Source organism: Ostrinia furnacalis, unplaced genomic scaffold (assembly GCF_004193835.3).
Source record: "Ostrinia furnacalis isolate ACB-3 unplaced genomic scaffold, ASM419383v2 OfSCF2378, whole genome shotgun sequence".
Taxonomy (NCBI): domain Eukaryota; kingdom Metazoa; phylum Arthropoda; class Insecta; order Lepidoptera; family Crambidae; genus Ostrinia; species Ostrinia furnacalis.
In genome coordinates, this window is record NW_021132617.1 from 792,572 (window position 1) to 820,478 (window position 27,907).

At 35.6% G+C, this 27,907-nt stretch overlaps 2 protein-coding genes across 4 annotated transcripts in view; one reads left to right on the forward strand and one right to left on the reverse strand.

Annotated features, from left to right (window-relative positions):
* The window catches only part of LOC114355276 (uncharacterized), a 157,738-nt gene extending 147,667 nt beyond the window's left edge, over positions 1-10,071 (reverse strand). The window contains exons 1-2 of one of the 3 annotated variants that reach the window (XM_028308036.1): positions 10,006-10,071; positions 8,766-8,944 (exon numbers count right to left, since the gene is read on the reverse strand). The gene's annotated coding sequence lies outside the window, so the exon portion shown is untranslated. Of the gene's footprint in view, positions 1-8,765; positions 8,964-10,005 lie in introns of those variants that run through there. The other 2 variants (XM_028308038.1, XM_028308037.1) reach the window with 2 other exon arrangements.
* Positions 10,072-21,102: 11,031 nt separating this feature from the next.
* On the forward strand, positions 21,103-26,592 carry Coc (cocoonase). Its single transcript, XM_028308048.1, has 5 exons — positions 21,103-21,176; positions 22,965-23,157; positions 23,709-23,958; positions 24,413-24,559; positions 26,363-26,592. Exons 1-5 carry the CDS (start codon positions 21,119-21,121, stop codon positions 26,513-26,515), a joined length of 801 nt encoding a protein of 266 aa, XP_028163849.1. The 5' UTR covers positions 21,103-21,118; the 3' UTR covers positions 26,516-26,592.
* The last annotated feature ends 1,315 nt before the right edge of the window (positions 26,593-27,907 follow it).

The window sequence follows — 27,907 nt, forward strand, 5'->3', positions numbered from 1 at the left end:
GCAAATGGATGGCCTACTATCCCTTTCTCCCTTAGTCGCCTCTTACGAAACCCACGAGAAGTAATGCACGTCACTCTGCTGCAAAAGTTAGTACCAAAAGGCATGCGACCCTGATTATGTATACGTTCGAACAACTAAGGTTGTGACCGAGACTTCTTTCTCAAGAGTCTTCAAGAAAGGATGTGGTATTGACGAGGACTTGTACATATCAGGCGACTCCATTCTTGCATTTGTTTAACGTAAGTAACTGAGATAAAATCATTGAAGAAACTAAAATAACATTAAAACATGCGGTGGCGATACATTATGAGAATAAGAGAAAATAGGCTGGGTTGCACTATCTTACTTTAACTTTGACAAAGGTCAAAAATCTGTCAAACTCCATACAAAAAACACCAGTTATCGTTAAAATTACGGTCAAAGTTATAATAATAGAACTTTTCATTTATTATGCATAGCTGAGATACAAAGAATGTAGGTACACCTCTATCATCGAGATGATTTAACACGAATTTAAACACTGAAACTTACTGCACGTTTTTTCTTTTAATAAAATCTCTGACGCTTATTAAGTTATACTGATGACTTTAAATCTTGGTTGGCTTCGTGCCAGGTAAAATAGTCTAGAATTTTATAAACAACATATTGCCAATATAATATCTTAATTACTGTTCGACATTGAAGAGGTTAAATTTGATAAAAGCTTTTATCATTGAAAACAAAGTGAGTCACTACAATTAATTCGGAAGTGTGACGTAACGCGGTTATAAAACGATAATTGGACGAAAATATGTATTATCAAATTTAAAAACAATTATGTAAGTTTGAATACAATTATTGAAAACAAAACAAATTGACTTTGAAGTGTTTGCATTTATAGTGAAGTGAGTTTGATGTATTGATTTATAAACAACTGTCGATATTGTGACACAACAACACAACATATTTTTTTTACATCTTAAAGCTGTTGGTACTGGTTATCATTTGTCATTATGGTCGTTGAAGGGCCGAGAATAACATCCTTTTGAAAACAAACCTCACAAATGATATGCTAAAAATGATATTAACAAAATAACGAAATGAAAGATTGCAACCATCGATTGAGACGAAAATATTTGCGACGTGTCCCGATAGAAATTCCCGGGGCGTCCCGCAAAACCTCAACTGTCACATACATTCGCCCGATATGTAAGTACTTACATTCAGCACGTGTCCCGAATGTCAGGAGAGGAGCACTGAACCCTTCGGGTGCATTGACTCGTACCACGAACCCTCCCGACCGATGTGGCACCGGCGTTATACAATTTATGTCACCTTAAAACAGTCTTATATTCCACCTCACTCCATTACTTCCCACGTAAAAACCGAACTAAAGCTTTTATGCCCTTTAAAATTCAAGTTATTATTCTCTAAATGCAAGGAATTTCTCAAACCCACCTCGATAGTGCAGTAAAAGTGCTTAACTTTCGCAAAATAAAATTTAAGTTGCCGATAAAATTCCAATGGAAAAAAGCTAAAGGTTACCTTTGTAAAGTATAGCTTTTTATTTTATTCATCATTATGTGTTGTAAAAACAATCATGAATGAGGAGAACCTTGACATTTTGAATACGAGAATCAGAACTGACCTAAATAACAGGTATTTTGCTTCTGAAAAAATGAGGAGTAATATTGACACCTCTTAACATAAACCTGATGAAAAGTTTGTATAAATTAATAAACACGCATCAATTTTGTATGATCGATCAAACATCGCTAAAGTAAACAAACAAACTTGACTATTTACATAACAAGTGTTACGACTTCATCCACGATTTAATCACGAATTAATATGAACTGACAAATTTCTTTATTAACAGCTGTTGCATATTCATTTAAAGATTAGTAATTGAGTAGATATATTCGATGTAGAGCTTGGAATGAACGTAAGCGTTCTATTTTCATATGAAATGAAATGTACAGCCATTGCAATTTAGGAACCAGATTTTTATGTGAATTTACATCAATGCCAACTGGTATTTTGGAAAAACTGAATTCAATGTAGGCAGTTTAAAAATACCTATTTCAGAGCAGAAGACGAACACAAGATAATATTTATTAAATTATTCAAAGTTTTGTTTTCACAAATTAATCACCTTATAACTTCACCTAAAAATAAAATTGATACCTCAACGTAGGTCTATCACAAAGCTCAGCTCAATAACATTACAATACCTACTAATTTACCTAATTAGCACATTCGTAAACAGTTTCCCAGACACAACAGTGTGCCTACCATGAGTTTACGTTAGGTATGCTCGCTAGCGACTGCGTAAAAAAATGACATTTAAATGTATGACATATTGTGCAGCGCCCCTAGTGGCTACTTTCAAGAAATAAAATCTTCATAGAATTTTTTGACGTATTCGCTAGCGAGCTCACCTAACGTAAACTCATGGTAGGCACACAGAAGTATTAACTCTTATTATCATGCTAGACGTTCATTGTCCGCAAACGCGTTAAATAAATAATTAAAGTATCGAAGATTTATCACCATAAAGCGATCGAGCGAAATTTTTCACGACCGAAAGGTTTAGAAGAAAAACTTAAGAGCCGGAAAGCGGTTACTACGAAAAACGATCCGCAGTTTCAAATGCTATCCCTGTCATGCAAAGCGGGATGCCAGCATGAGTGACGGTGACAGATTGATTCGAAACTACGCAAACAGTCTTTCGGAGTAGCCCTGAAGGTCTGATAAACCTGCGAATCTGTTGCTCATGGCCCCCGGCGTTAAGCGTTAAGTAGTATTACGTCGAACTTTCGCTTCGCTTTGGCGACCCGCAACTTCGATCGTGTTTAGGGTTATCAGACGAATTTTATGGTTGCCATCTTAGTATTTTTCTAGATAGAAGATAAGATGGTGTTCTCTGCTCGTAAGTGTAAAAGTTTTATAATTTTACTGTCATTGATGCCAAATTACGGATTTGGTCACTGACTTCGCAAAAAAAGAGGTATTGGTTACTGCGTAGTTGTTTAAAATTGACTTTTCTTTTTCTTTTTCTCGATAGCACCTAAAAATATTCTAAAAAATATTATACTGTTTCCTAATAGCAACGAGTCAAGTTAACCCTAGTAATTTGCCTCCACGTAATACCACCAATAACACGTCTGCCAGCCCTGATCGGATCTATCGGGCGTTATGTATAATTAGTTGCGTCAGAGTACCGCTACGTGCGCAGTGCCATACCGGGCCGTAGATTCGTCGCGTGCGTGGAATAGCTTACGCTACGCGCCGCACTTTCTCGTCGCCAATCTTCAATGCGCGCCGCGTGACGAATATACCGCGGCACCCCGCTATATGTCTCTCCGGCGTGTAACATAAATTTCTTCTGGAACTGACCAGATCGAAGTGGTTCACTTTGCGTAATTAGTTTCAGAGTTTCTGCAACTGGGGGGATTGGATTTACGAGGTCGGACTTCGAATTGCCTATTTACGCGGATATGATCCGCGAGGTTGAATTTTTGGCGGCGCATTGTCAATACGCGGATTTTAACTATATACTTGAAGTTTTCCTAACCAACGCCTACTTAGTTTTATAAATTATATAAATAAAGAAGACCTTGAGGACGCTGCATCGCTTGAGAAGAGTACAGTTTGTTGTAGACTGCCTATTGCAGATTTTAATTAGTGATTGTTAATATTTTAGAATGCGAAGTATTGAATGCTAATATAAATGTAGAATAACTTTGCATTCTATCATTTAGGAATAAACTTTCTAACGACCGATCTTCATATACATAGGTACTTACATTAATTTAAAATTTGTACCTACACAGAAATACATTATTTAATAATAATAGTCTAATAAGGATGCAAAACATCAACTTCTTTTCGATCGTTATAAAAAATTCATAAGGTTTTTGAGTTTTATTTTAAGCCATTGCATAATAACATGACTGCATTGCTAATGCACTAACAATCATGTAGATTACACCAAATATTTTTAGGAACTGCATGCTCTCATGTTTATTTAAATGCATAATGCTTAGTTTGACGTGCGAATTATGACAAAAACCAATTATATTTTATACTGAAGTATATGTCTTAATATAATATCGTAATTGTGCTTTATTCTAGTAACAATTTTCAGGGCAAGAGTGAATAAACACTTACAGGGCGGGTATGCATCCTAGAGTGCATTTCATATCATCAGGTGCGATTACAGTAAAATTCCTGCCTTGTTCTGCATAAAAAAACCGTTTTCTATTCCAAAGATGGGTTTTATTACCCAGTGAAACAAACTGGCTTTGTTGTTCGTATACAAAATTTCCGAATAATTACTAATTTTACCTTCATCGTTGGCCTTAGTAGTAACTCGTGTATGAAATATTCATAGAGTGTAATTAAACAATTCGCAATGCCGCTTCGTTGTTTAAAATACTAGTTTTATTGAAATTGTTATGATCCAACTGGTATGTATTCATTCTAGTAGAGCGCGCACGCACGCTTTATTATACAATGCAATTAAAACCTTCAATGGTATTTCAGTTATTTTACAAATTAGGCCTAAACCGGCAACTATTAATTATTATTTTCGAGTAACACTAACTATGATATAACTGATGTTTTTGCTTGGTCATGACCTAGAATTTTGTGATGCCTACACCTTCAGGCTTTAGCCTTAAAACAATGAGTGTTTGCATAAATGTTTATGTGTTTGACGCCTGTATGAGATGAAGCTACAAACTTTAGTTCACATAATTTAATTACTAGAGTTTTAATATTCGGTCAAATCATGGGTTGAGTTCGCACTAAGCGTTACTTATTTTACAATGCGTACTGCCAAGAATGGAATTCCCTTTTCTATGTTTCAGATATCATACATCCTTAGGCTCCTACCCCTACCCCTTGTAGGCCACAAGCCACAAGTGAACAGGCATCTTCAGGATAAGCTAGCTCTACCATGGATAGATAGAAAGTATTATTATAATTTGTCTCAAAACAGGTTTTTACAGAATAGATATATAGATCATAGACCGCATCTGCATCAAGAACGAGCTATAAAAAATCTCTATTGAAATTTAGATTCAAGCTTAGTTGTTTCACAACACAAATAATTGTTAGAAAAGTAAATAATGTTCACGAACATGTTTTTTTATGAATATTCAATGCATTAAATTATCAAGAGTCAATAAATAACAAATTGTTGTTTGCTGAATTTTTTAACACTAGTCACGCTTTTAACTATCAAGTTTAGTGATTGTTGAGTATTTTAACTAACAAAAGTTTTTTTTAACCAGCTAGTTATTTAAGTTGAGAAGTTTCAGGTAGTAATTATGTAATCAAATAAAATAAGCGTGCATTTGATTCCGTATTGCTGTTTTCCGCTATGATAGTGTTCAAAAATCTATTAATAAACATAAATATAATTATAGGGATGTGAACCTGAAATCGTTGGTAAAACGGCGATTAAGCTTATTAGAGTAGAGTATCCTACTACCTACTACAATCTAGCCGTAAATTTTAATAATAAAAATAAATTCATCATCAGGTCATTTAGTTTGTATTGCAGGAAAAAGTAAGTAAATCGAATATTAACTTCGAATTCCTCTTATGTTTTTCTGATTTATTTCGTTGCGGGTCCAATGACAGTTTAACTTTCCCCCGGGACAAACTTGACCTTCACTGGTTGGGTGTTTATTGGCGGTCAATCTGTAGATCCTGGTTACACAGGAGTTGCAGCGGTGGGAACGAGAGGTGGGAATAATGCCGTTAATGCTTACAAGCATATTTACCAAAATAATTAACTAAACTGATAATGAATGTGACCTAAATTAATAAGAAATCTTAAAGTAAAACATCTAATTAATTGAGTAAAGTACAGTTCACGAGAGTACGACAGTGAGAGTAAATCTTTGTAGGTCGTTGATCACGAGCGTGGGACGAGTGAAAACTATTCGTTTTGTGGCACAAATTATGAGCCATTCGTGTAATTGCACGTGTTATTGTTTTACACGTGAATTGCCCTAGTTATTGTTTGTTTGGTTATCAATTAAAAAATGTTATTATTGTAAGATGAAAAAATATTACCCGAAGATTAATGGGAGAGTCGATTATTTTTTCTGAATCGATGAAAAAGTTTTGTTAAAGTGATGATATTATGGTCTATTTGATTGCAGTAGTAACTAATGAATTTAGTCAGGTTTGCTGTTGGAGACGGTAAACGAGGTGTGTAAAAAGTCAGTTTTTCAATTATCATTTGATTGTGCCAAATCCAAGAGCAAAACAGTTAACTAGCTAACTTTTAGGCATAGACTTGTCTGCTACCTAACATTATAAATGATTCTAACCAGGTTATAATCTCAGTCCATATTCATTATGTTATTTGCGCAACGTTATTACGCGCCAAATATTTAATTATGTGTTTAGCTAAGAAATTACCTACTTTGTCGTAGAATAAGACAATGTTACACTTGAAATTATGCAATTATACCTTTTATTATGTGAGTAGGACCCATAAACATACATTCGCTTAGAACGTTCTTTGCGACTAATTTTCTCATGAAATAAAAGAAGAATGGCGTTCGCACGAGTTATTTAATTTAAGTGACCCCATTTTCAGGCTATTCAATAATTATAATTATGCGTTTGTTGAGTTAAGCTTTAAGCCATTTTAAAAGTGAAACGGTGCGAAGACAATGCATTGTTGAGTCTGGTTTTTAAAATATAATTTATCGTCTTTGAATAGCCTTCATACTATTTGAAAATGCCGCCGAAGGAGCACTTTTTAAATTGAACAGACACAAACTGTTAAATAGCTCAATTTAGTGAAAACTTTTTTCTAAGAGAGCAATTTGGAGATCATTATTATTAAAGCGGGAAAATGAAGCGTCTTATTTGACAGTTTTGTTTTTATTTTTGTAACCGAATTAATGTGAAATAATAAAATTGACACTGGCGATTCGCACAAAGCCTTATGAAAAAAAAAAAGTTTTTATTTACCTGTCTAACGATTTAACGTGGGCGTTAATCTGTGGATGATTTTTTTCACGACTTTGATTTATTTGTAGTGATGAGACGTTGAATAGATAGATGATCGCACATTTAGGTCTGTAAGTATGACGCATACAAACTTAGGTTCAAGCATTATTTAATTTTATTTAAGCGTTAAAATGTTTTAAAAATTTAACATATTATTATTGTCTATCTAAAATTCAAGGATTTTGCAAATGCATCGTAGAATACTAACTACGAGTATTTTATGAGTCACAAACTATTTAAGAATAAATCTATTTGCATGAGGTAAGTAATTGTTTTTTATTTTTAACATAATGAACATTTTTAATATATAAAATATGATAAGAGTTTTGTGTAGAGGACTTTCAAGACAATATTATTCAGCAACGCATTTCGTAGATAGCAGTCACCATGATGGAGTTGGTTTTGTATTTAAAAGATTTTACTTTAATTTATATTTTTATTATCACGACATTAAGTATATCGTAAAAATACATAACAATTACTGATACTTTCAAATACAACATTTGATTAGTTTGAAATCCGTTAAATATCTTAGTAATTGGAACGACTAGAAAATTTCTTCTGATTTAGACATCAACCAATTATCCTTTCCGCTAATCAAAGGATGAGGTGCAACGTTCAAAATGTTCCTAATCACGCTAATGGGCTTTCATCCGTTATGGCCCAATGATGTTATACATTTAACCAAGCGTGGCGCTTACAACACTAGTCGATGAAAAAATCGTTACCCACATTGTTATGTGCATGCTAATTTCAAACTCAACGGTTTCCACACGACGTTCCAATTTCCCCGAATTTGTTTTCATAACTTCATTCGTTCTAATTTCAAAAAGATGAATCGGTCCGAAACTCGTCCGATACAATTCGTTCTAATTCTAAAGGGATCGGTCCGAAACAGGTATTGACCGCAGTGGATGCAATGAACTTGCACGGTGATATACAGCTTCAAACGGGTTTCTGTGCGACTGCATTTGAATTTATTACAAAGGTCCTTTAGATTTTATTTTATAAAAAAATATGACCGTCAGATTTTTTGGCCAGTAAAATTATAAATGCATGCTACATTTTATTTCATTTATTTTTAGTGTCTAATCTGCATCGTGTTGTATGACGACCTAATTATAAAAAGTAGAGTAAAAGTGCTAAAGGTCCAAGTTCACACCTTCTTGTTAAGAAGGACTTATTAAAAAAATGTTTGTCTTATTTTACCTAATAATGAAAGTCGTATAAATTATGCGTGTTTTGATCGTTTTGTTAATTAGTCGTATTACTAAACATTTTTATAGTATTAAAAAAAATTGAAACAGTCTTAATTTTTTTTATTTTTTTACGACAATTTTTTTCGGCTTAAACGTTTAATAGCTCGTTTAACATTTATTTTTTAAAATTACTTTTGATAATTTAATTTAATAATAATAACAATATATTCCAATTCATAAGGCAATTTGCTTAGTAAAAAGAGGCTTTTAACTTTAATGCGTTTAATATGGCTGATAAGCATAATTTGTCAGTCCGCCACATTAAATAACAGGTCGTATGTCAATTTGATGCTCGCAATTATTTTATAAGTACATAATAATATATTCAGCGTCCATTCATCATGAATACTCGTAATAAATTGATAAGCCGCATAAATTATATACGATAAAATCATTTATCACGTCCTAACGATACAACTAAGCGCTTTCTTCAGCGAAAGTCGTAAGAATGTCGTAAGTGCTTTCTTTGTTAAAAAAATGACTTACCGCGATCTCTGTGGAAACAAATCACACACACAGCACTCGCAAGTTCACAGTTCACAGTCGCGCGTCAGTCCTAAGTTCGTACTCGGCCAGTGTCGTTCTTGCACTGAGCTCGGCGGAAGAGTTGTGCGTGGAGGCGCGGGCGCACGCTCTCCTAAAGTAAAACTAAAAGCGGGCGTCCACTGCGCCGCGTAAATCAGAAATCACTCGAGTTCTAACTCCCAACAATACGCACCCGAATATTAAGGTGAAGGATACGCAGTGACGGTGCCATATGGACACTTTTCGCGTGATTGCGTGCATTAATGGCCATAGAACACAATCAGAGCATTTATGGTTTACTTAATTGTTTCATTAACAGTTGGGAAAGAATCTGTAGTGCTGATTTTGCGTCATAACAGTTTATTTAATAGTTCATACTTAATTCAAGTCAATGAATTCGTAAAAATTATGAGTTACGTGATTATACTCATGATGTTCTTCGTGCGATAATCTGTGCGTCTTGTTATCTATGGATTGTTAGGTTCTGAATAAGGTCTAACAATTTTGAAATATCTACATTAATGAGGATGAAATTAGTAACTGTTGACAAATAACACTTTATGTAACATATCAATAAAAATGTTAGTAGAGTTTTTGGTAAAAGAATTTTAAATATTCTGGTCAGTTTATCGCTTTTCGAAGGCGAAGTAAAGTATTTCCAGTTAAATTTACGCAGATATCGTAGTATGGTTTTAAAATAGAGTTAGAGTAATAAATTTTGTTAGAATCCTGCGGCGCAAACTAAAACTATTTGAAAATACAAATGCACTCAAGATCAATTGGAATTTCGAGCTTGAATAAATTGCCGTGTGGTTAACATAATTTGTTGGATGGAATACTCTAAATTTTTTGGTGAATATGTAACTATATGAATACTTACCACTGAAAATTAAAAAATGTATTTTTTAAATTCAGGATTTAGTCGTAAATAATTGTCATGTCATTTGACATTAAAATGTACAAGTTAATAAAATCATTGTCGACTGAAAAATCTGCTCGTAGTAGGATAATTAGATAATTATGAAATTAAATGAGATTGATAATTTAAATTTTAAAAAATGTTGCAAATGACATTTCCGACTTTTTATGTATGAAATTATCAATACGATGATGTATTTATTACTTCATTCATATCCACCAATAACACGTATCGCTCGCAATAATGCTATTGTGACTGCCACAACACTATTTCAACACAGACCACTAAAGATGCGCCAACGCGCAACCGCCGCCTCGAACATTGTCACGTCATTTAAGGATACTTGCGGCGCGCTTGCAATACTTGCGCACGAGTCGAACTCGATTCTATATAGGCTACGGCTATGGTTATTCCAGTGCGTGTCATTTGTGCACGTGTAGAGTTGACGAAACGTGTATGAGTAATGGTGTAGAATTTAGTCAATTGCTTCTAATTCAAAGCGATAAGGTTGTGTATGAATGGGTCAAAGTAGCGTCTTTTATATTACGTGCACAACATTAAATTCTGATCGAGAATTAAATAGCGACGGAGCCTAGGGTACTGCATGTCAAGGGAAACAAAAAAAAATGTCAAGGGAATAGTTTCAGCCAAATCAGCCAAATGACGTCCACTGCTGGACAAAGGCCTCCTCCAAGGTTTTCCACAATGCACGGTCCTGCGCTGCCCGCATCCAGGCTCTTACCGCGACCTTTACCAGATCGTCGGTCCACCTAGTAGGAGGCCTGCCCACGCTAGGTCTTCCAGCCCGTGGTCGCCACTCGAGAACTTTTCTGCCCCAACGGCAGGGGGCAATCTAAAGGGAATAGGTACTCGTAGTTTAGGAGTTATAATCCAAAAGAAAAAATCAATGTGATGTATAAAGGTTGTGCTTTATAGGGTTAGAGCAGCGTCTTTTATATCACGTGCACACTGCACAACATTGAATTCTAAACGAGAAATTAATAGCGACGGAGCTTAGGGCACTGAATTAGTACTAATGTCGAGGGCTAAGTTTAGGAGTTATATCCAGATTTTTTAAAATAAAGGATTGAAGCGAAAACTGTTACGTCCAGGATGAGAACTCTACTTGTAAAAATATTAGCGGCGCGCTTGCAATAAGTTGCGCTCGAGTCGAACTATATTCTTTATAAGTACGGCTACGGGTATTCCAGTGCACGTGTTGAGTTGACGAAACACTTCTTATGAAGACAGGTGATCTTTTTTTTGTTACGAGCGTCATATTGAATCCTGAGCACAGAGACTGAGAAAAGGCACGTAGGACACAAAATAAAATCTACCTAATCTAGAGCTAAGTTTACGAGTTGAATTCGGAGCAAAGCATTTTTTTCTTAATAAGAATGTAGTGTATGAAAAATAATTAAATCTATATTTAAAAAACCGAAGGGTCACTGACTGATTGACTCACGCACTCATCACAAAATCTCACAAACTACAAGTCTCAAATTTTGCATGGGGATTCCTTTTAGAACGTAGATGCTCACTAAGACGGGATTTTGCAAAATACAACCTAAAGGGATCAGGGAAGGGTAAAACGGAATCCACGCGTACGAAGTCGCGGGCGGCCGCTAGTTATGGATATTTTATAAAAAGTAATCTTTCAGAATATTTTTGTTATAATTTCAAATGCATCACATGTTTGACAACAGATAAAAAATGTAAGAAAAGGTAAAAAAAATATGTTAAGAATAAAACTAGATCTAGACTATTTTCGTTCATTGAGCTATCGTGTTTATCTCTTTAAAATATCGTCTCGAAGTTTCTCGATTTTTCTTTTATTGTGTCTGCTAATGTGAATTGCAGCAATGAATCTGATTTGTTCTTGTTTTCTGATTTATATTTTTTACAAAATAAATAACAAGACAATGTTCTTTATTTATGGCGAAGATCCAAGAATGTTTTCGAAAAGGTACGAGTATTATTATTTTATCATTCTGTTTAGATGTTCAGTACTAAGAATGGGCTGATATTAACTTTCAAAGAGAACGGTGCCGGTCGTCAGTCCATCGCATTGGATAGATGCGCGAATTCTTTACGTTGTTTCCTGAAGTCAATAATACGAATGTATTCATTCAGAAGTTTGTTATCACTTAGGCTGGGTTGCACCACCTAACTTTGATCGTACGTAACTATGACGACTATGAGTTTGATAGATTTTTAACGTTTGTTAAAGTTAAAGTAAGATGGTGCAACCCAGCCTTAATGACTTAAATGTCTAGTTTACAAATAAGTATCAGTGTTGTGACTTTCTGTTGATTAGCGATAAGTAGTTGTAAACAAAAATACAACGTAATATGATTTGATTACTTTAAATATGATTTTATTTCACCATCAGGGTGCTATTTCCTCCCTATTCCGGAATTGACTTATTTTATTACTAAAAGTTTCAGTAATATCTACACGAGTATTAATTTGAAGGAAGAGCGACAGTATTTCTACGATAACTAAATTCGGAAAGCTGGTGAGAGCCGCACGCGCCGAGCAATCTCTAGAATGCTGTTACTTGCCGCCAGATGGCAGTAGGCGTCAGCAATTGTATGCACGCGGCAACTATTGTTTAAGAATGTAATGTTTGAAAATTATAAATAACTTGAAAAAATCGAACTGCCTAAGGCGGGAATTGAACCCACGACCTTCCGCTTGCCGGGCGACTGCTCTTCCAACTGAGCTACTTAGACACTGGATGAACCCGTCGAAATTTTCAAGTGTAATACGCTGTTACAGCCAGCGTTTGTTTCATCAATGTTAAGTATACCTACCCTACATCTAACAGAAATATTGTTGCAAATATTTAACTGTCAGTTAAGATGAAACAGCTCTTTTACATAGTTATTAAATTTTTAGCGTTTAGAGTCGCATCTCAAACTAATTTGAAAATTATAAATAACTTGAAAAAATCGAACTGCCTAAGGCGGGAATTGAACCCACGACCTTCCGCTTGCCGGGCGACTGCTCTTCCAACTGAGCTACTTAGACACTGGATGAACCCGTCGAAATTTTCAAGTGTAATACGCTGTTACAGCCAGCGTTTGTTTCATCAATGTTAAGTATACCTACCCTACATCTACTACTACTACTACCCTACATCCAGTGTCTAAGTAGCTCAGTTGGAAGAGCAGTCGCCCGGCAAGCGGAAGGTCGTGGGTTCAATTCCCGCCTTAGGCAGTTCGATTTTTTCAAGTTATTTATAATTTTCAAATTAGTTTGAGATGCGACTCTAAACGCTAAAAATTTAATAACAATGTAATGTTGTTGGTATACCGTAATAAATAAAATAAAAATAAAAAAATAAAATAAAAATAAGAATAAAATTTATTAAAATTGTTCTGATAAAAATGAGTTGGTATTTTATTAGAAGAGGGAAAGAAAGCTAGGAAAAGATTTGGAATAACTTTTTCATTATTTTAACTGCATTAATTGAAATAAAAATACGCAAATGCCAATAAAGAAGACAATGTCTATGTCAAAGACAATTTAAAAATTGTAGGTTTTTATCAAAAATGAGTGGGTAATAAAAGCCTAGTTATGATTTTATTTGCCAAACACCCATCTGACAATCAACATTGTTTGGCCACCTTGAAAATCTCATTACTAAGTTTAATGCCCGATCAGTTTTAAGGCCCTGTACCTCTAGTACGAAAAACTTTCGAGTTCGTTTCGTTGCGTATTCAAAGTGTCATCGAAAAATTTTGTATGAAAAATTAAACAGCGCCCCCTATATTATAGCCGCCCTAGGGGGCGCTGTTTAATTTTTCATACAAAATTTTTCGATGACACTTTGAATACGCAAACGAAACGAACTCGAAAGTTTTTCGTACTAGAGGTACTGGTCAATAACACTCACGACTCATTTCGATTGTACGTTTTGTACTTTTTACCTAAAGCTTAATTGTTCCTTCGCGATGTAACAATTATGTATGCTGTAACAAGCACTAATAGTTCGGATGAAGTGACCTCTCTAACGATGGCCTCTTGATTTATTACCCATTTAACCTTTTGTGGTACAAAATGAGACGATACATAACAGTTTGTGGGTGCAACAATACCTAATGGGTTAACGGTAGTTAGTCTAGAAATTAAGTTAGTAAAAAATGTTTACGAAGTGGTTCCGTACTTTAAAATTATGATAGGTACTAACTTTTTTGTCTTAAACTTTTAAGATTGTACTTTTAGTACTTTTAAACTCTGGATTCACAATCGGATCTAAGGATGCAGGTGTGATCTCTTAGGATAATAATTTAATTGGAAAGTAATATGATAATCTGTTCTTATGAAATTAAGTATTTATATTCAGTTTCATCCTAAATTTGTCATTAATGACGATTAAAAAAAATTAAAAGATTAGCCTAAGTTTCGGCCCTACCAGATGGAAATTGAAATTACTAAAATTAATGATGGATTAACATAGGTAATTGAAAATAATAAAATATATAATGCAACAATAGCCCCTTTAGAGGATTCACCCTTTTAGCAGTAGGAGTATGACCCACAGCAGATGGTTTTAACACATCATCTCAGGTTCCTCCAGTTTGACAAACAAAAGCTACCCTATACACAATGCGTCTCATCCTCGACACTCGATATCCGAAGGGCACTGCCTATTAGCAAACGAGATCTAATAATGACGTGCCTAAGGGAGTTATCGCCTTACCCCTTGTTACGGTATATTCTTGGAAAATGTTTAGATCCAATTATTTGCCGGAGCCAGTGAGTGTAACATGAGGCGTCAATACAACACTGGTTGATTAGCTCGAAGGCGTAGGAGAAAAATCGCGATACACAAGAGCGGTCTGACGTACGAACTTTGCTGGATTTCGATGAATTCCATTAGTATTAGCCTGGCGTTTGTATGTTACAATGTTACGAATATTTGTTGTGGAGTTCGAAAATAGTTAAAGTGACTGCCTACTTTGTTTAGGGAACGTGGGAAGAGATCAAGAAATTGTACCAATCTGTCACGAAAATCAAGAACATTGTTTTGGGGCCCTACTGATTCACATACCGACTAGATCACAAAGTCAACTGTTGTTGAATCACTCTTAGGAATGTTATTTATATTTACATCTTAATATTATGTATTTTTAACAACAAAAGGGAATTTGGTCTGCATCTTGACGAATAACAATTTTCTCTGTACAGATATTTAATTTTCAATATGAGGAACGTACGGGATGTTCGCCATTTCCCGGCGCCGTGTGTATCCCAAGTAAAGACATCATCAAGCTATTTCCTATCGGTGCCAATTAAAACGATTTCGGTACGATAGTCACGTCGATAACGTGACTGTTACGCGATTCCACCTTTTTCCGATAAACAATTTATTGTGTTTTAATGCCTTTTATTTTTACCGCCAATAACTTTTTGGCGCTGGCTGGAATGAACGAAAGTTATTTTTTGCCGACGGTGTTTTGTTTTTCTTCAGTTTGTTTTACTTTCTTCAGCTATGTAATGAGAGCGAATACTGGTCTAAAATATTGGTTTCTTGTAAAATAAATGAATAATTTAGCGGTTAATGGTTTGGATTATGTAATTGGTGTAATGGTTTACTGCTGTTAGGTATTTTATAATTATCATCGTAACACAGTGACTCGACGGGTTGACAAAAACTTAAGTAGTGGATGAACTGCTTTTGAGTTGAAAATGTCTAAATGGAAAATTAAAAATTAAAAGTCAGAGTAGCAAATGAAGTAAGTTGGAATTTTGGAAATGAACTTAAGTATTGTGATTTTAGTGCTGGACTGTGTAAATCAAAACAAAAATAATTAAAAATGTGTGTAGACTTAGATTTGATGTCATTTAATTCTTACGCATATTGCACAATGTCTGCCTTATTTCTTCCCTTCCAATTAATGTTGTCGACAAAATAATTTTGCTGGCAAGAAATAAGTGTAATGTTCACCTGTCTTCGTAAATATATTCAATTATAATATTATTATGGATTTAATGACCTAAAACTGTACAAGTTTGATTTGAACAGAAGTTTCAATTTCAAATACTTAATAGATCAATTTGATAATGGTCTAATTGACTTACTGAAGGGCTTATCGTAATAATTACCCGTAAACAAACGATATTTCCTATTTGTAAACTTCCGTCAGTGTTTCGATATACTTGAAACGATCATTATCTTTATGATAATGCAACTGCCTAATAGTGACATGCGTTTAGACTTTTTATGTCTAATTAAATAGTAGTAGGACACAAAAACATAAGCAATTATAATCCTTATTACTGACAACATTGAGAAATATATGCTGTTCAACAATTTTCCTATCAATCAATGACAACAGATCATTATAAAGGGTGACAGGTGCATGTTAGTATAAAAAATCTCCGGTAAAACAAGCCAAATTAGAAGTGGGCGTTTCAAATTAACGGTCAAGTTTTTTTGTATACCAAAATAAATGAAATTGTTATCTTGGCAATCAATCTCTCTGAAAGTACAAATGAAAATATGATTCCTTATTGTGTTGAGAACATTTAATTCGATTGAATATTAAGTTCCGTAATTATTTCTCAATAATTGAACAACTTTCTGTAGAGACACTGCCGGGAATGGTGGTTCAAGTAATAAGTTGAAGGATGTGTAGTAAGCCTTAGAAAGGAGGATCTCATCATCATCATCATCATCATCATCATCATTTCAACCATAGAACGTCCACTGCTGAACGTAGGCCTCCCCCAATGATTTTCACAAAGGCCGATCGGTAGCGGCCTGTATCCAGCGCCTTCCTGCTACCTTTATGAGGTCGTCGGTCTACCTTTTGGGTGGACGTCCTACGCAGCGCTTTCCAGTACGGAAAGGTTTACCTGAATGACCTATTTTATTTTTATAATCGTTCTTCGTCATTTATTTGTAACTGAATTTGTGTTTGTCTTCCAATCTAAACTGAATGAGATCTATTATTATCTATTTGTATTGCATTACTTTCTTAAAATAACGGCTATTATACTTAATTAGATATAATATTAAATTCTTTAGAAAAGTTACAGCTGGGTTAAGTTTCATACGATACAGATATTTTGAAATCATGACAATGATAAAATTGATTTTCCTAAGTTGATATCAATACGTTAAATAAATGTGCATCTGATGAAATATGATTTTAACTTATAGACCGTGCAAAAGAGATTTAATTTTGACGCATATTAAGGCTGAATTGTACCATCTTATTTTAACCGTGACTTTTATTTTTATTTTATTTTATTTTATTAAGGAAAAACAAACAGTTGTACAATAAGAATTACAATTAAAACCTTATGTAAACATTTAAGTAATTATACAACCAACACCGTTATCCACAAGAGGACTGTGGGTCTAGAATGCGCGCCGCGAAACGATGCAACCGCGCGATTTTATCGATTTAACGTGATAAGTCCATACATTTACCATCCAAAATAATTGATAAGATTCTATCACGGAGCGCACTATATACCTACTGTATCTACTAATAAAAGTGAAAAGGCACAGATAGAAAAAACAAAGATACGAGTATTAAAGCACAAGACGTGCCAGACGTGCGATTCTATAAAGTTAATAAAAACAAAGGAAACATTATTTTTGAAGAGGAAAACATAAAAACTGTTTTTCACTAAGTACCTGCTTAAATTTACAATTCTTTTGTCGTTTGTTAAAGTTAAAGTAAGACGGTGCAACCTAGCCTAAGAGTCCCCGACGAAAACAGGCTTTTTGTCGGCCGGTAAGTCAAGTCAAGTCAAACCAGTCGATTCCTCATACAACTTAGAACTTTCTTTAGAACTTATATTGGCGACACTACAACTAATAAAAAGCTTCCGACGTCTCTCAGGAAAATTGAAATTTATTATTAAAACTAAGAACACTTTTATGTTTTCAAGACCACTCGATTCCTTTAAAAAAGTCTCTCAGTGTGCTTTGACGACCGTCTTTCAGTTCGTTCATTTTATATGAATAGGAAACCGCTTTTTGCATCTAAGAGCTATAAAGGAATATTAATTATTCCATTTCGTAATTTGAAAATGACTGCTATTTGCAGTTGCAGGTGAAGTTTGTTGCGAAATCGTACCATGGCGTCCCTAAAAGTTTTGATTCATTATAACATTGTTAACTGCTGTGATATTAAGTACGAATGATGGCGGCATATTCAGCTAGATTTTAATTTTAATAAGTCTACTTCCTGCTAGTATTATAAATGAGAATTTTGTAAGGATGGATTTAGGCGCTACTGAACCGATTTAGACGGAATTTGGTACAAAGGATAGTTTTTATAATGCAATAAAGACTTTCTGGGACAGCCTGAAATTCACGTAGGCAAAATACTCGTAGATAACGGACAAAATCTGGTTTTGCAATAAAAATGTGTAGTCTGTCACCAACTACTTACCTTTACAAAAGGTTTATTTTTATATAAGCTCGTCGTATTTTAGCAACACTAGAAAAAATACGCACACTATTCTAGCGAATGCTCGCATCAATTACACGTACCCACGTAAAACACTCAAATTGTAATTGACACGCGGCACAATGAACAATTTAATTGATAACGATTGCTTTCGACAACGATCAACAAAAGGTTTCCTAACTGACGAAATTATGCAAATGTCGCTACGGTTCTATAGTTATGTGTTTCATACGTGAATTTCGCAACCGATCTTTAATACGTTGTTCACCTGTACGTGATTCTATTCTGTTACAGCCCAAAGATAACAGTTATTTCATTTTAGATAACTCAATAAAGCTTGGCGTAGGTCAGTAGCCAGTAGCCGGTGGCAATACTTTTTCTTTCTTTGTGATGGCAACTGTTATGTCACGAGTTTACACACGGGTAATTTGGTACCTAATGAAAGTTGTCCATACTTTGAAATGTTGTCCACAAAAAACGCCGACACTAACCAATTACCTATGACTAATATTTGTATAAACATACTTAAATTTATGATTGCAACGTGAAATAGATACTTAATCATGCATTAACTCAGCATGATTAAATCTAATTAATAATAAATTATTAGTCAAATTCTTTTTTGGTGGACTTGTAGGATTGAGTTTTTAGTCTGAAATCACTTCAATTATGATTTTCTGTTCTATTTTGTTTGTGATTACCGTAAACGATTCGGCTTTCTTACTTGGGCTTTGTTATTATATCAATTATCATGCATAAATAGGTCAAAGTTGATTACAGTGAAGTTTTCAATGACTTTAGGAACCAAAATTAACTGTTTTCAAAAGGATCTAATAATTACTTTCAGTGTTTCCATTGAACGGTCACTTTATCATTGTAGAGCCAAAGCACATCAAAGTATACACTTTTGTTGCAAAGTCAGTTATAACAAAGTTAATGTTTTATATTGTGATCAAAATAATATACATTCTATCACGATTCCTTACGTCATTTTTTGTAAGTACAACATTAAATCCTTGCAAAGAGGATTCTTTGAAAGAGGATAAGTAGGATACTATCTTACTAATATTATAAATTTTAATGTTTATGAGGATGGATAGATAATGAATGGATATTTGTTGCTCTATCACGCAAAAAATACGGAACGGATTTGATGAAATTTTACAGTTTTATTGTTTTATTACAATGATATTATAAATTCACACAGGCGAAGCCGAGGGCAAAAGCTAGTGCATCTAATACGAAGAACATTTTGGTAACAACAGAAAACTAATTTTCCCAAACTCAAACCAAATCATGACTAATACATACTAGGTCACTACAATCGCCATTGTATATTCCGTCCATTGATTGATTGCTGTTAACTACAACGATCAATCAGTTCACGTCAATAGGCAATTCCGCTTGTTGTAGGCAATTAATAAAACTTGATAATTAATTTGTAAGTTAATAATTACAAATGAGAGCACAATAAAATTACGGCGATCGCCTTTGATGGCTCAATGCCAATAATCGGCACGACAGAGGGTAATTGGAAAATAAATTGTGTGGACAGGACTTTACCGGACTGGCTTGGACAACAACACAAAAAATTTAAAGTTGTAATGTTGGCCATCAAGTAGGTATCTACTGGAAGTCTACCTCTAAGGTCGCAAAAAGAATCTCAGGCTCAAGTTAATTCAGCAATTTTACTAAAATATCGTCTATTTCTTGTACAGTCAGCGTTAAATAGTTCGTGACACCCAAAGTGGCCTAAAAGTAGACTACACAATCTTATTCCAATTGTAACCAAGACGTGTTGCGAACTTTTTGACTGCTTTGAGTGTCACTAACTATTAGACACTGACTGTACGTACCGGTTATGTCGCCAAGATAAAATAATTATTTTCTCTTTGTAAACTTTAACATGCTGCTCTACAAGTCCCTTTTCTAGGTAAGTTTCGTAAAAAAAACTGACTGCTGCTGCTCCAATAAAACTTCTAAACTTTAAAACTTTATGCTGTTTTTCTTTTTATTAGTGCTAATTTAATCGATTCTCATTGTTTATTACCGGCGAGTTCTCAAATATCAAACGCCAATACGAGTACAATGTAGTTATCTTTATTTCTAATATCGATATACCTACCTACATTTACTGGTATCACAAAGAGATAATTGCCTTGAAGTACTACGAATTTGTAGAGATGGTGGATTACGTAGAAGGAAACCCTACCCTACCATGTTGAGACTGCTTTCTTGAAATACGATCATATCGTTTGTCAAAGTAAACATACTGTTAACGAATTCGTAATTGGAGTTGAAGAAATTTAACATCGTACCAAACTGCCTCTTTAATACGCGTAATTAAGCCTAAACTATTGTCGTAAATTATCAGGGCAGTGATTAAAGGAATATAGCTTTTATGTAATTTGCGTGTATTATGGAGATCCGCATGAGAACCAAAGTAACCGACATAGCTCGCAGAATTGGTAAAATCAAGTGGCAGTGGGCGGGGCACATAGCTCGTAGGGACGATGGCCGTTGGGGCAGGAAAGTTCTCAAGTGGCGACCACGGGCTGGAAGACGTAGCGTGGGCAGGCCTCCTACTAGGTGGACCGACGATCTGGTAAAGGTCGCGGGAAGAGTCTGGATGCGGGCAGCGCAGGACCGTTCATTGTGGAAAACCTTGGGGGAGGCCTTCGTCCAGCAGTGGACGTCATTTGGCTGAAACAAACGATATTTGCGTAGGAGCAGCTAAATTATGTGGTATCTGAAATAGTGTCATTATAGCTATTATAAGAGGACATTGAAAGCAACAAGGTTTTAAGATTGATTCTTAACCATCCTCTTATCGCCCCTACTGTTATTATCCGCAATTATAGAAATTGCGGTCGTTATGTTGATATCTATAGAGATACCTACATAGTATTTAAGAGAAACTCAGAGATTTTTTTACATAGTGTCCATAGTTTACTAACATGTGCAAAGTATCATATCTCGCTCTTGGGCTAGTACTTTGTGTGGCGATTAATAACGGTATTTATGATGTATTTCACTTAATTACATAGGCACTAGCATTTATACATCAAACCCGAGGCTTTCTCTTGTTAGACCAAATGAACTGCCCGTTTATGCGCAAATTGTCAAATTCGCAAATTGTCAAAGCCGTTGACCGTTGGCCGTTTGATTGACCGTTTTTGACTGTAAATGACGGTCAGTCAAATTCAGCCGCTTTGGTCATTTTCAACACTATATTAGTGTCTCATCACCATCACCATCAGCATCAGGCCATTTTAATCTCCACTGCATGAGCATGACTGACCCTGGTCAGAGGGCTTAGTGTGAGTTTACATTAAACATCATCACTAGTGAACGCGTTAAAAAAATATGAAAATTTTAGTTCTTGAAAGTTTCCGCTAGGGGCGCTGTACAATTCGTCATACATTAAATGTAGTTTTTTAGGCGCTCACTAGTGACGACGTTGATGTAAACTCACACTACGCCCCCAGAAGGGTTGGGGATAGGCATTGTGTGTCTGAATCTGTCACGATCGATCAGACGTCGACTTAGCGTGCCATCGGAAGCATGGAATCAAAATAAATTTCTTCGGCCAATGAAATGTCCTCGGTACCAAAGTAGGAACAATTAGTTATGTAAGTAAATGGAATCGAATCCAGAACTTCCCGATAAAGTTTCACTCTCTTGTATCATGCAGCCATGGAACTTTATGGAAGTAAGTAAACTAAACATGAGTGTTAACTTTGTGACTTGATAGATTTTAAACTATCAAAAGATACGAACAAACATTTGTCTATATCATAGTTTGTTTCAATGGATTTCATTAAAGATGAACTTCATTACTTATTAATGAAGAAGGTTTTTTGCTAATTAAGCACGAAGTTAATTTAGAAGCGCTTTGTGAATCTGTGATTAATCGAAGCTTAGCCATCCATGGCTTTAATTTCGCTATAGTTTTATTTGATCAATGTAGCTGTTAATTAGTTTGAAAACTTTGATTAAAATAAAACTGAAGTCAAAGGTTTCTTTAAATAGTTTTAATAGAATCAAAGTAACTATAAAATGAAGCATCCAAGTAGTTTTAATGAACTCTTACCTTACATTGAAGAAGAAACAAATTAAGGTTCGGCCAAACCAACGCGATCAGCCTGCGTGCGCGATGGTGATGGGGATGGTTATCTATGTTTTTGTCTGATCGCCATCGTGCACGCTGCCTGCACGCGTAAAGTTTCGGCCAAACCAACGCGATCACACGCGATCAGGGCGTGCGGCGATGGCGACTAGACTTAAATGCATTGATCGCCATCGCTGCATGCCGGCTGAACGCGTGTGATCGCGTTGGTTTGGCTGAACCTTTAGTTTGGCGGAACTTTTAATGGGTGCGCAGTGGGCTTCATATTTCAGAGGTTGTTGTTACTGTTCTGAATTAAAATAATAGTATACTACCAATCTCTACCATCATAGGCAATAGATACAAGTTTATATTGAAAATGAAATTAATGTTTTCTCTGTAATTTGTTTGTGAAAATCAGAAAGGAATCTAATCTCATCACTTTTTATTTCGTAAAATTAAGTTTAGTATTTATATTCATGTAACATACTCGATATTTTTTCTGCCCCAACGGCCTTAAGGCCCTGTGAGCCCTGTGCTAGCCCACTGCCACTAATTTTAGCAACGGCGAGCTATGTCAGGGACTTTTGATTCTCCTGCGGATCTCATTTCTGATTCGATCACGCAGGGATACTCCGAGATTTTTTTCAAATTTCCAAGAAATTTCCTTATCTAATAATATTTTTCATTCGCAGATGTATTAGGCAAACGACACGGACATGCCGTCAAGAATAACGGGGGCAAGATTGTGGGTGGGTACAACGACACCATCCAGAATGTTCCGTACATAGTTTACCTGTTGGTGCTGATGGGGACTGACTACTACCAGTGCGGCGGGTCCATCATCAGCTCGAGGTATATCCTGACAGCTGCGCATTGTCTCACTGGGTAAGCTTCAAATTATTATTTCAAAACATAATAGCTTAATCTAGGTATTCCTAAATAGCTCAATAATGAATAATAATAATAAAAAAATCGGATATGTGATACTATTCTGGCAGTCTAACTCGTGAAACCCTAGTGGTCGCATGAGACCGCGGTAACAATTGATTTCTATTGTCTCCATTCGCTGTACTTGAAGGGTTAAAAACATACTTGTGAGGAACCCTAAAATGACTTCATTGAGTTGCAGTTAGGGCGAACACATTCTCTCTAACATGTTAAAGGGTCCGGAATATAATAAAGATAAGATAATAAGCGATAACTTATATAGATATACTCTGATGACAGTAAATCACTAAGGCTGGGTTGCACCATCTTACTTTAACTTTGACAAACGTCAAAAATCTGTCAAACTCCATACAAAAAGCACCGTTGTTGTCATTGTTAAGGTTAAAATAAGATGGTGCAACTGAGCCTAAGACTTAAAAAGAACGGGTCAAGTAGATAGAAACCTGACTGCTAAAACCTGATGATGTTCTTCTTAATGCTATCCGCAGAGTATCAAGAGTGTACGTCAGAGCAGGTAGTGATGACTCCGAGAGCGGTGGCAAGATGTCCTCTACCTCCGTCTACAGGCAGCATCCTCAATACAACCCGGCGACCAGCGACTATGACGTGGCCGTCGTCAGGCTGACCAGGCCTCTGACCCTGGACGGAACCACAATGAAGGCGGTGACGTTACCAGAAGCAGGGCAGGAGGTGCCGGCTGGCACTGAGCTGTTCGTTTCTGGGTGGGGAGATACTACCGTAAGTTTCAACAATAAAGTTACGTAATAATAATGGACTGGACAGAAATTAAAAGTCATCGACATAGCCCACCAGATAAGCAAGCTGAAGTGACAGTGGGTGGTTAAATCAGTCGAAGAATTGATAACCGCTGGAGTAAACGAGTTCTTGACTGAAGACGGCAACTCAGCAGAACGCGTTTCGGTTAGGTGGAGTGACGACATGCAAAAGGTCATGAGACAGAAGCTGGATGCGACAATACAGTACAACAACAATACAGGAGAGGGCTATAATATAAACCCACAGCTAACTAACCAGATGGGGCATAGCTGCGCAATAAAACTCGGTCTTTTACTTTTTTTAAATTATTTTCCTTGGACATTTTACACTGCGCTTCTAGTCCCAAGTATTGAATACTTCTTTGTACACTGAATTTTTTTAACAGTTGAAAAACGGATTTTGTATTTCATTTCAGGAAAACGGTCAAACCAGCAGATATTTGATGTCGGTGAAGATACCCACAGTGTCGACAGCTGACTGCCGGCAAGCTTACGGCCAGAACGCAATCACTGAGAGGATGATCTGCGCGGGAGTGCCCGAGGGTGGCAAGGATTCTTGTCAGGTTTGATATTTTTACATACAACCCTTTATTGCCAGAAATGTTTAATATCAAAAAATATTGGACACATATATTTTTATTTGTCAATCTAACAAATAATTACATAGTTATGGTGCGTTGAAGTTGCACACGACGTCACAACGTGCGGCATTTTTAAGCAAGCGTTGACGTCACGGGCCTCTTCTTATGAACTTTGGGGCGCTTTATCTCTTTAAATTTTCATTAGTTTGAAAAAGTGAAAAATACGTGTAGAGTATTTTTTGATAAGTTAACTGACGGACTAATTAAAACTCTTGCTTTTTGACCCAGGCAACATCCCCATTGAGCACAGTTTTCTATAATAATTTATCACCTAGAGTGGATTTATGGTGAAATTACAAACAGATGCAAATGGACGTTGGGTCAGAAAAGTTCTAGAATGGCGACAACGGGCTGAAAGACGCAATGAGGATAGGCCTCCCACGGATCGATGGCCTGGTGAAGGTCGCGGGATATACCTAGATGTGGGCAGCGAAGGACCGGTCGTTGTGTCAATAGGGATGATGACTGGGTAATGAAATCGAAATTCTGTTTAGTCCGTCAGACAGATCGTTCGTTTCAGCCGAAAGACGTCCACTGCTGGACAAAGGCCTCCCCCAAGGATTTCCACAAAGACCGGTCCTGCGCCGCTTGCATCCAGGTACTTCCCGCGACCTTCACCAGATCGTCGGTCCACCTAGTGGGAGGCCTGCCCACGCTACGTCTTCCAGCTCGTGGTCGCCACTCAAGAACTTTCCTGCCCCAGCGGCCATCAGCTCTTCGAGCTATGTGCCCACTATGTGCACACTATGTGTCAGACAGATAATATTAGAAAATATTAGACTCATATTTTTTAATTTTTTCCATAGTCGAATAATTACAGTATTATATTGAGTTGAAATGTCGCGTGACGTCACTTTTGAGTAAAAATTCTACTCAAGCGTGACGTATCGCGCCATTTCAACTCGATGTAGCACTGTTATTATTTAATTATGAAAGAAAATAAAAAATAAGGGAGAGTCGGCTAATTTGGACCAGTTTTTTTCAATCCCATTTTACACATAGTTTTCTTTTGTTTTTGCTAATGTCCATGGTATATAATAAAAGATAAATTATTCAACTTACTATTTCATAAGTATTAATTAACATGATTGTTGTATATTTAGTTAGTCAAACATAATTACGCTATTATAACTTCAAAATATGATTTACTAAAAAAAAATCAAAATCCTTTGGTAAAGTTCCATACAACTTGATGTGGTACAATTTAGCCGACTAGGTGATAGTGCTTTTAAAAAATCGGTAAAAAATATAGCTTATAAATATCGAAAAATGTTCCAAATAATTGTAATCCACACTAATTTACGCTTCTAAATAATATATTAGAAACACCCTGTGATTAAATTTAACAAAATTACAATCCAAACATGTATTGTCAAAAGCTACTTGAAAACAATGAAAAAATACTTTTCAAAATAAAACACACGTTTGTTGTCACGGCAAAAAACACATGGCCGATATTAATTGAATTTAGTTGTGTATCGCTGAGTGTTGCAATTACAGACATTCAATAAATACTTTACGAAATATGAGGGTGGTACAATTTACCCGGCGGTACAATATACCGAACTCTCCCCTATGAGTCTAATATTTTCTAATTATCTGTCTGACGGACAAATAATTGAAATTTTGTCATCTAGCCTATTCGTGGGGGAGAACTTTGCGCAGTAGTCGACGTCTTTTGGCTGAAACGAACGAACAAAAACAAAAACACCATCTTTGTCACAGGGTGATTCTGGAGGTCCAGCAGTGAACGACGCAACGGGACTGCAAGTGGGCGTCGTCTCGTTCGGGACAGGCTGCGCCAGACCTGGTATTCCAGGAGTATACACGAATGTCTCTAGCGTGAGAGGCTGGATCAAGAGAAATACTGGCGTTTAGAACAATTTTTACAGCTGGAGTTGTAAGTGTAAAGTTTCAAAAGGTCAATACATCCCAATACAATTCAAGCAGCCTCAGTCAAATGACATTAGTAATTACAGAATTAAGTTGATATAGAGTAGGTAATTTTTGAACTGACTAACAAATGTAGCAGCAGTTACGTAATTGATAGAATAATCGCCTAGCAAGATCTTCGGGTGGAATTTCATCTGAGACAAGTAGATTTTGAAAAAAAAAAATACAAATACAAAAGAAAACTATTGTAATATTAAATATTTTATTCATGGAAATGTAAATTAGTATGTTTAAATTCACGATAACTATGTATAATGTTGACCTTGAAACTTTACGCTTGGAAATGATTTACTTAGAGTTTGTTATTTTTAGTCGATGTAATTATAATAAAGGCACTGTTTACTCCAAAAGCTTGTTTCGTTTGTTTTCAACCAAAATGTTTTGTGTTTTCTTTATGTCAAACTTTTTATTTGGTTTTCCCGTTCAATTTTAATCTCATCCCCCTAATGTATATTGATAAACATTATAATTTTGAAGAGAAACAAACTTTGTACTTACCAGACTTTGTTGGGAGTTGATGATAATGCACGAGTCACTTGAGAATAATAATAAAGTTGTGCTAAAATTAGCTGTCTATGTTGTTTAAACATGGTATCTTAAATTTTATGACATGAAAAATCAAGATGAAGTCACTTGTTAAGTACGCGTTATTATAATAAATTAGGTAATGGGGTAGGTACTTTTTAGGAAAACTTAATTATATAAAGCTAGTATTCAATTAAGCGCTACATGTTGACATATAAAAGACCTTACTCCCAGAGAAATAGTCAGATCTGTATGAAAAAACCGTTAACCCCACACGGCGTATGTACAAACAAAACTTCTGTAACAATCACCAAAGCAATCCATGTTTTGTTCCACGGGAAAACTCGCAAACAGGTTTTGTCAGAGAAACAAAAAAAACGAGCCGCCACAACGTGGTGCGTGCAAAAATGGAAATTCAAAATCTAATCCGGCAACCGGGTGGAACCGGTGAAAACGAAACTTTTCAATAAATGACAAAACTCACAATGAATACTAACGCGGAATCCCTTAGCATTTAAATGAAGGAGACCTGCGAAGTTCCAGTGTTGTGAAACTTTTTTAATTTTGGAAAGAACCAGGTGCTCGCTCACGTCACTTCGACAGAATCCCTTCTGGCTGCGATAAGGTGGGGAGGAATGTTATCGCTGTTTTAATTGAGGTTCTACTGATTAGCAACCTCGCTGAATAATCAGGTTAGGTACTCTTATAACTTAATTTAAGATTTACATTATCTTGAATAAATGGGTTTTGTAGCATTTTACCACTAGCGTTACCTTACCAATTGCTTTTGTG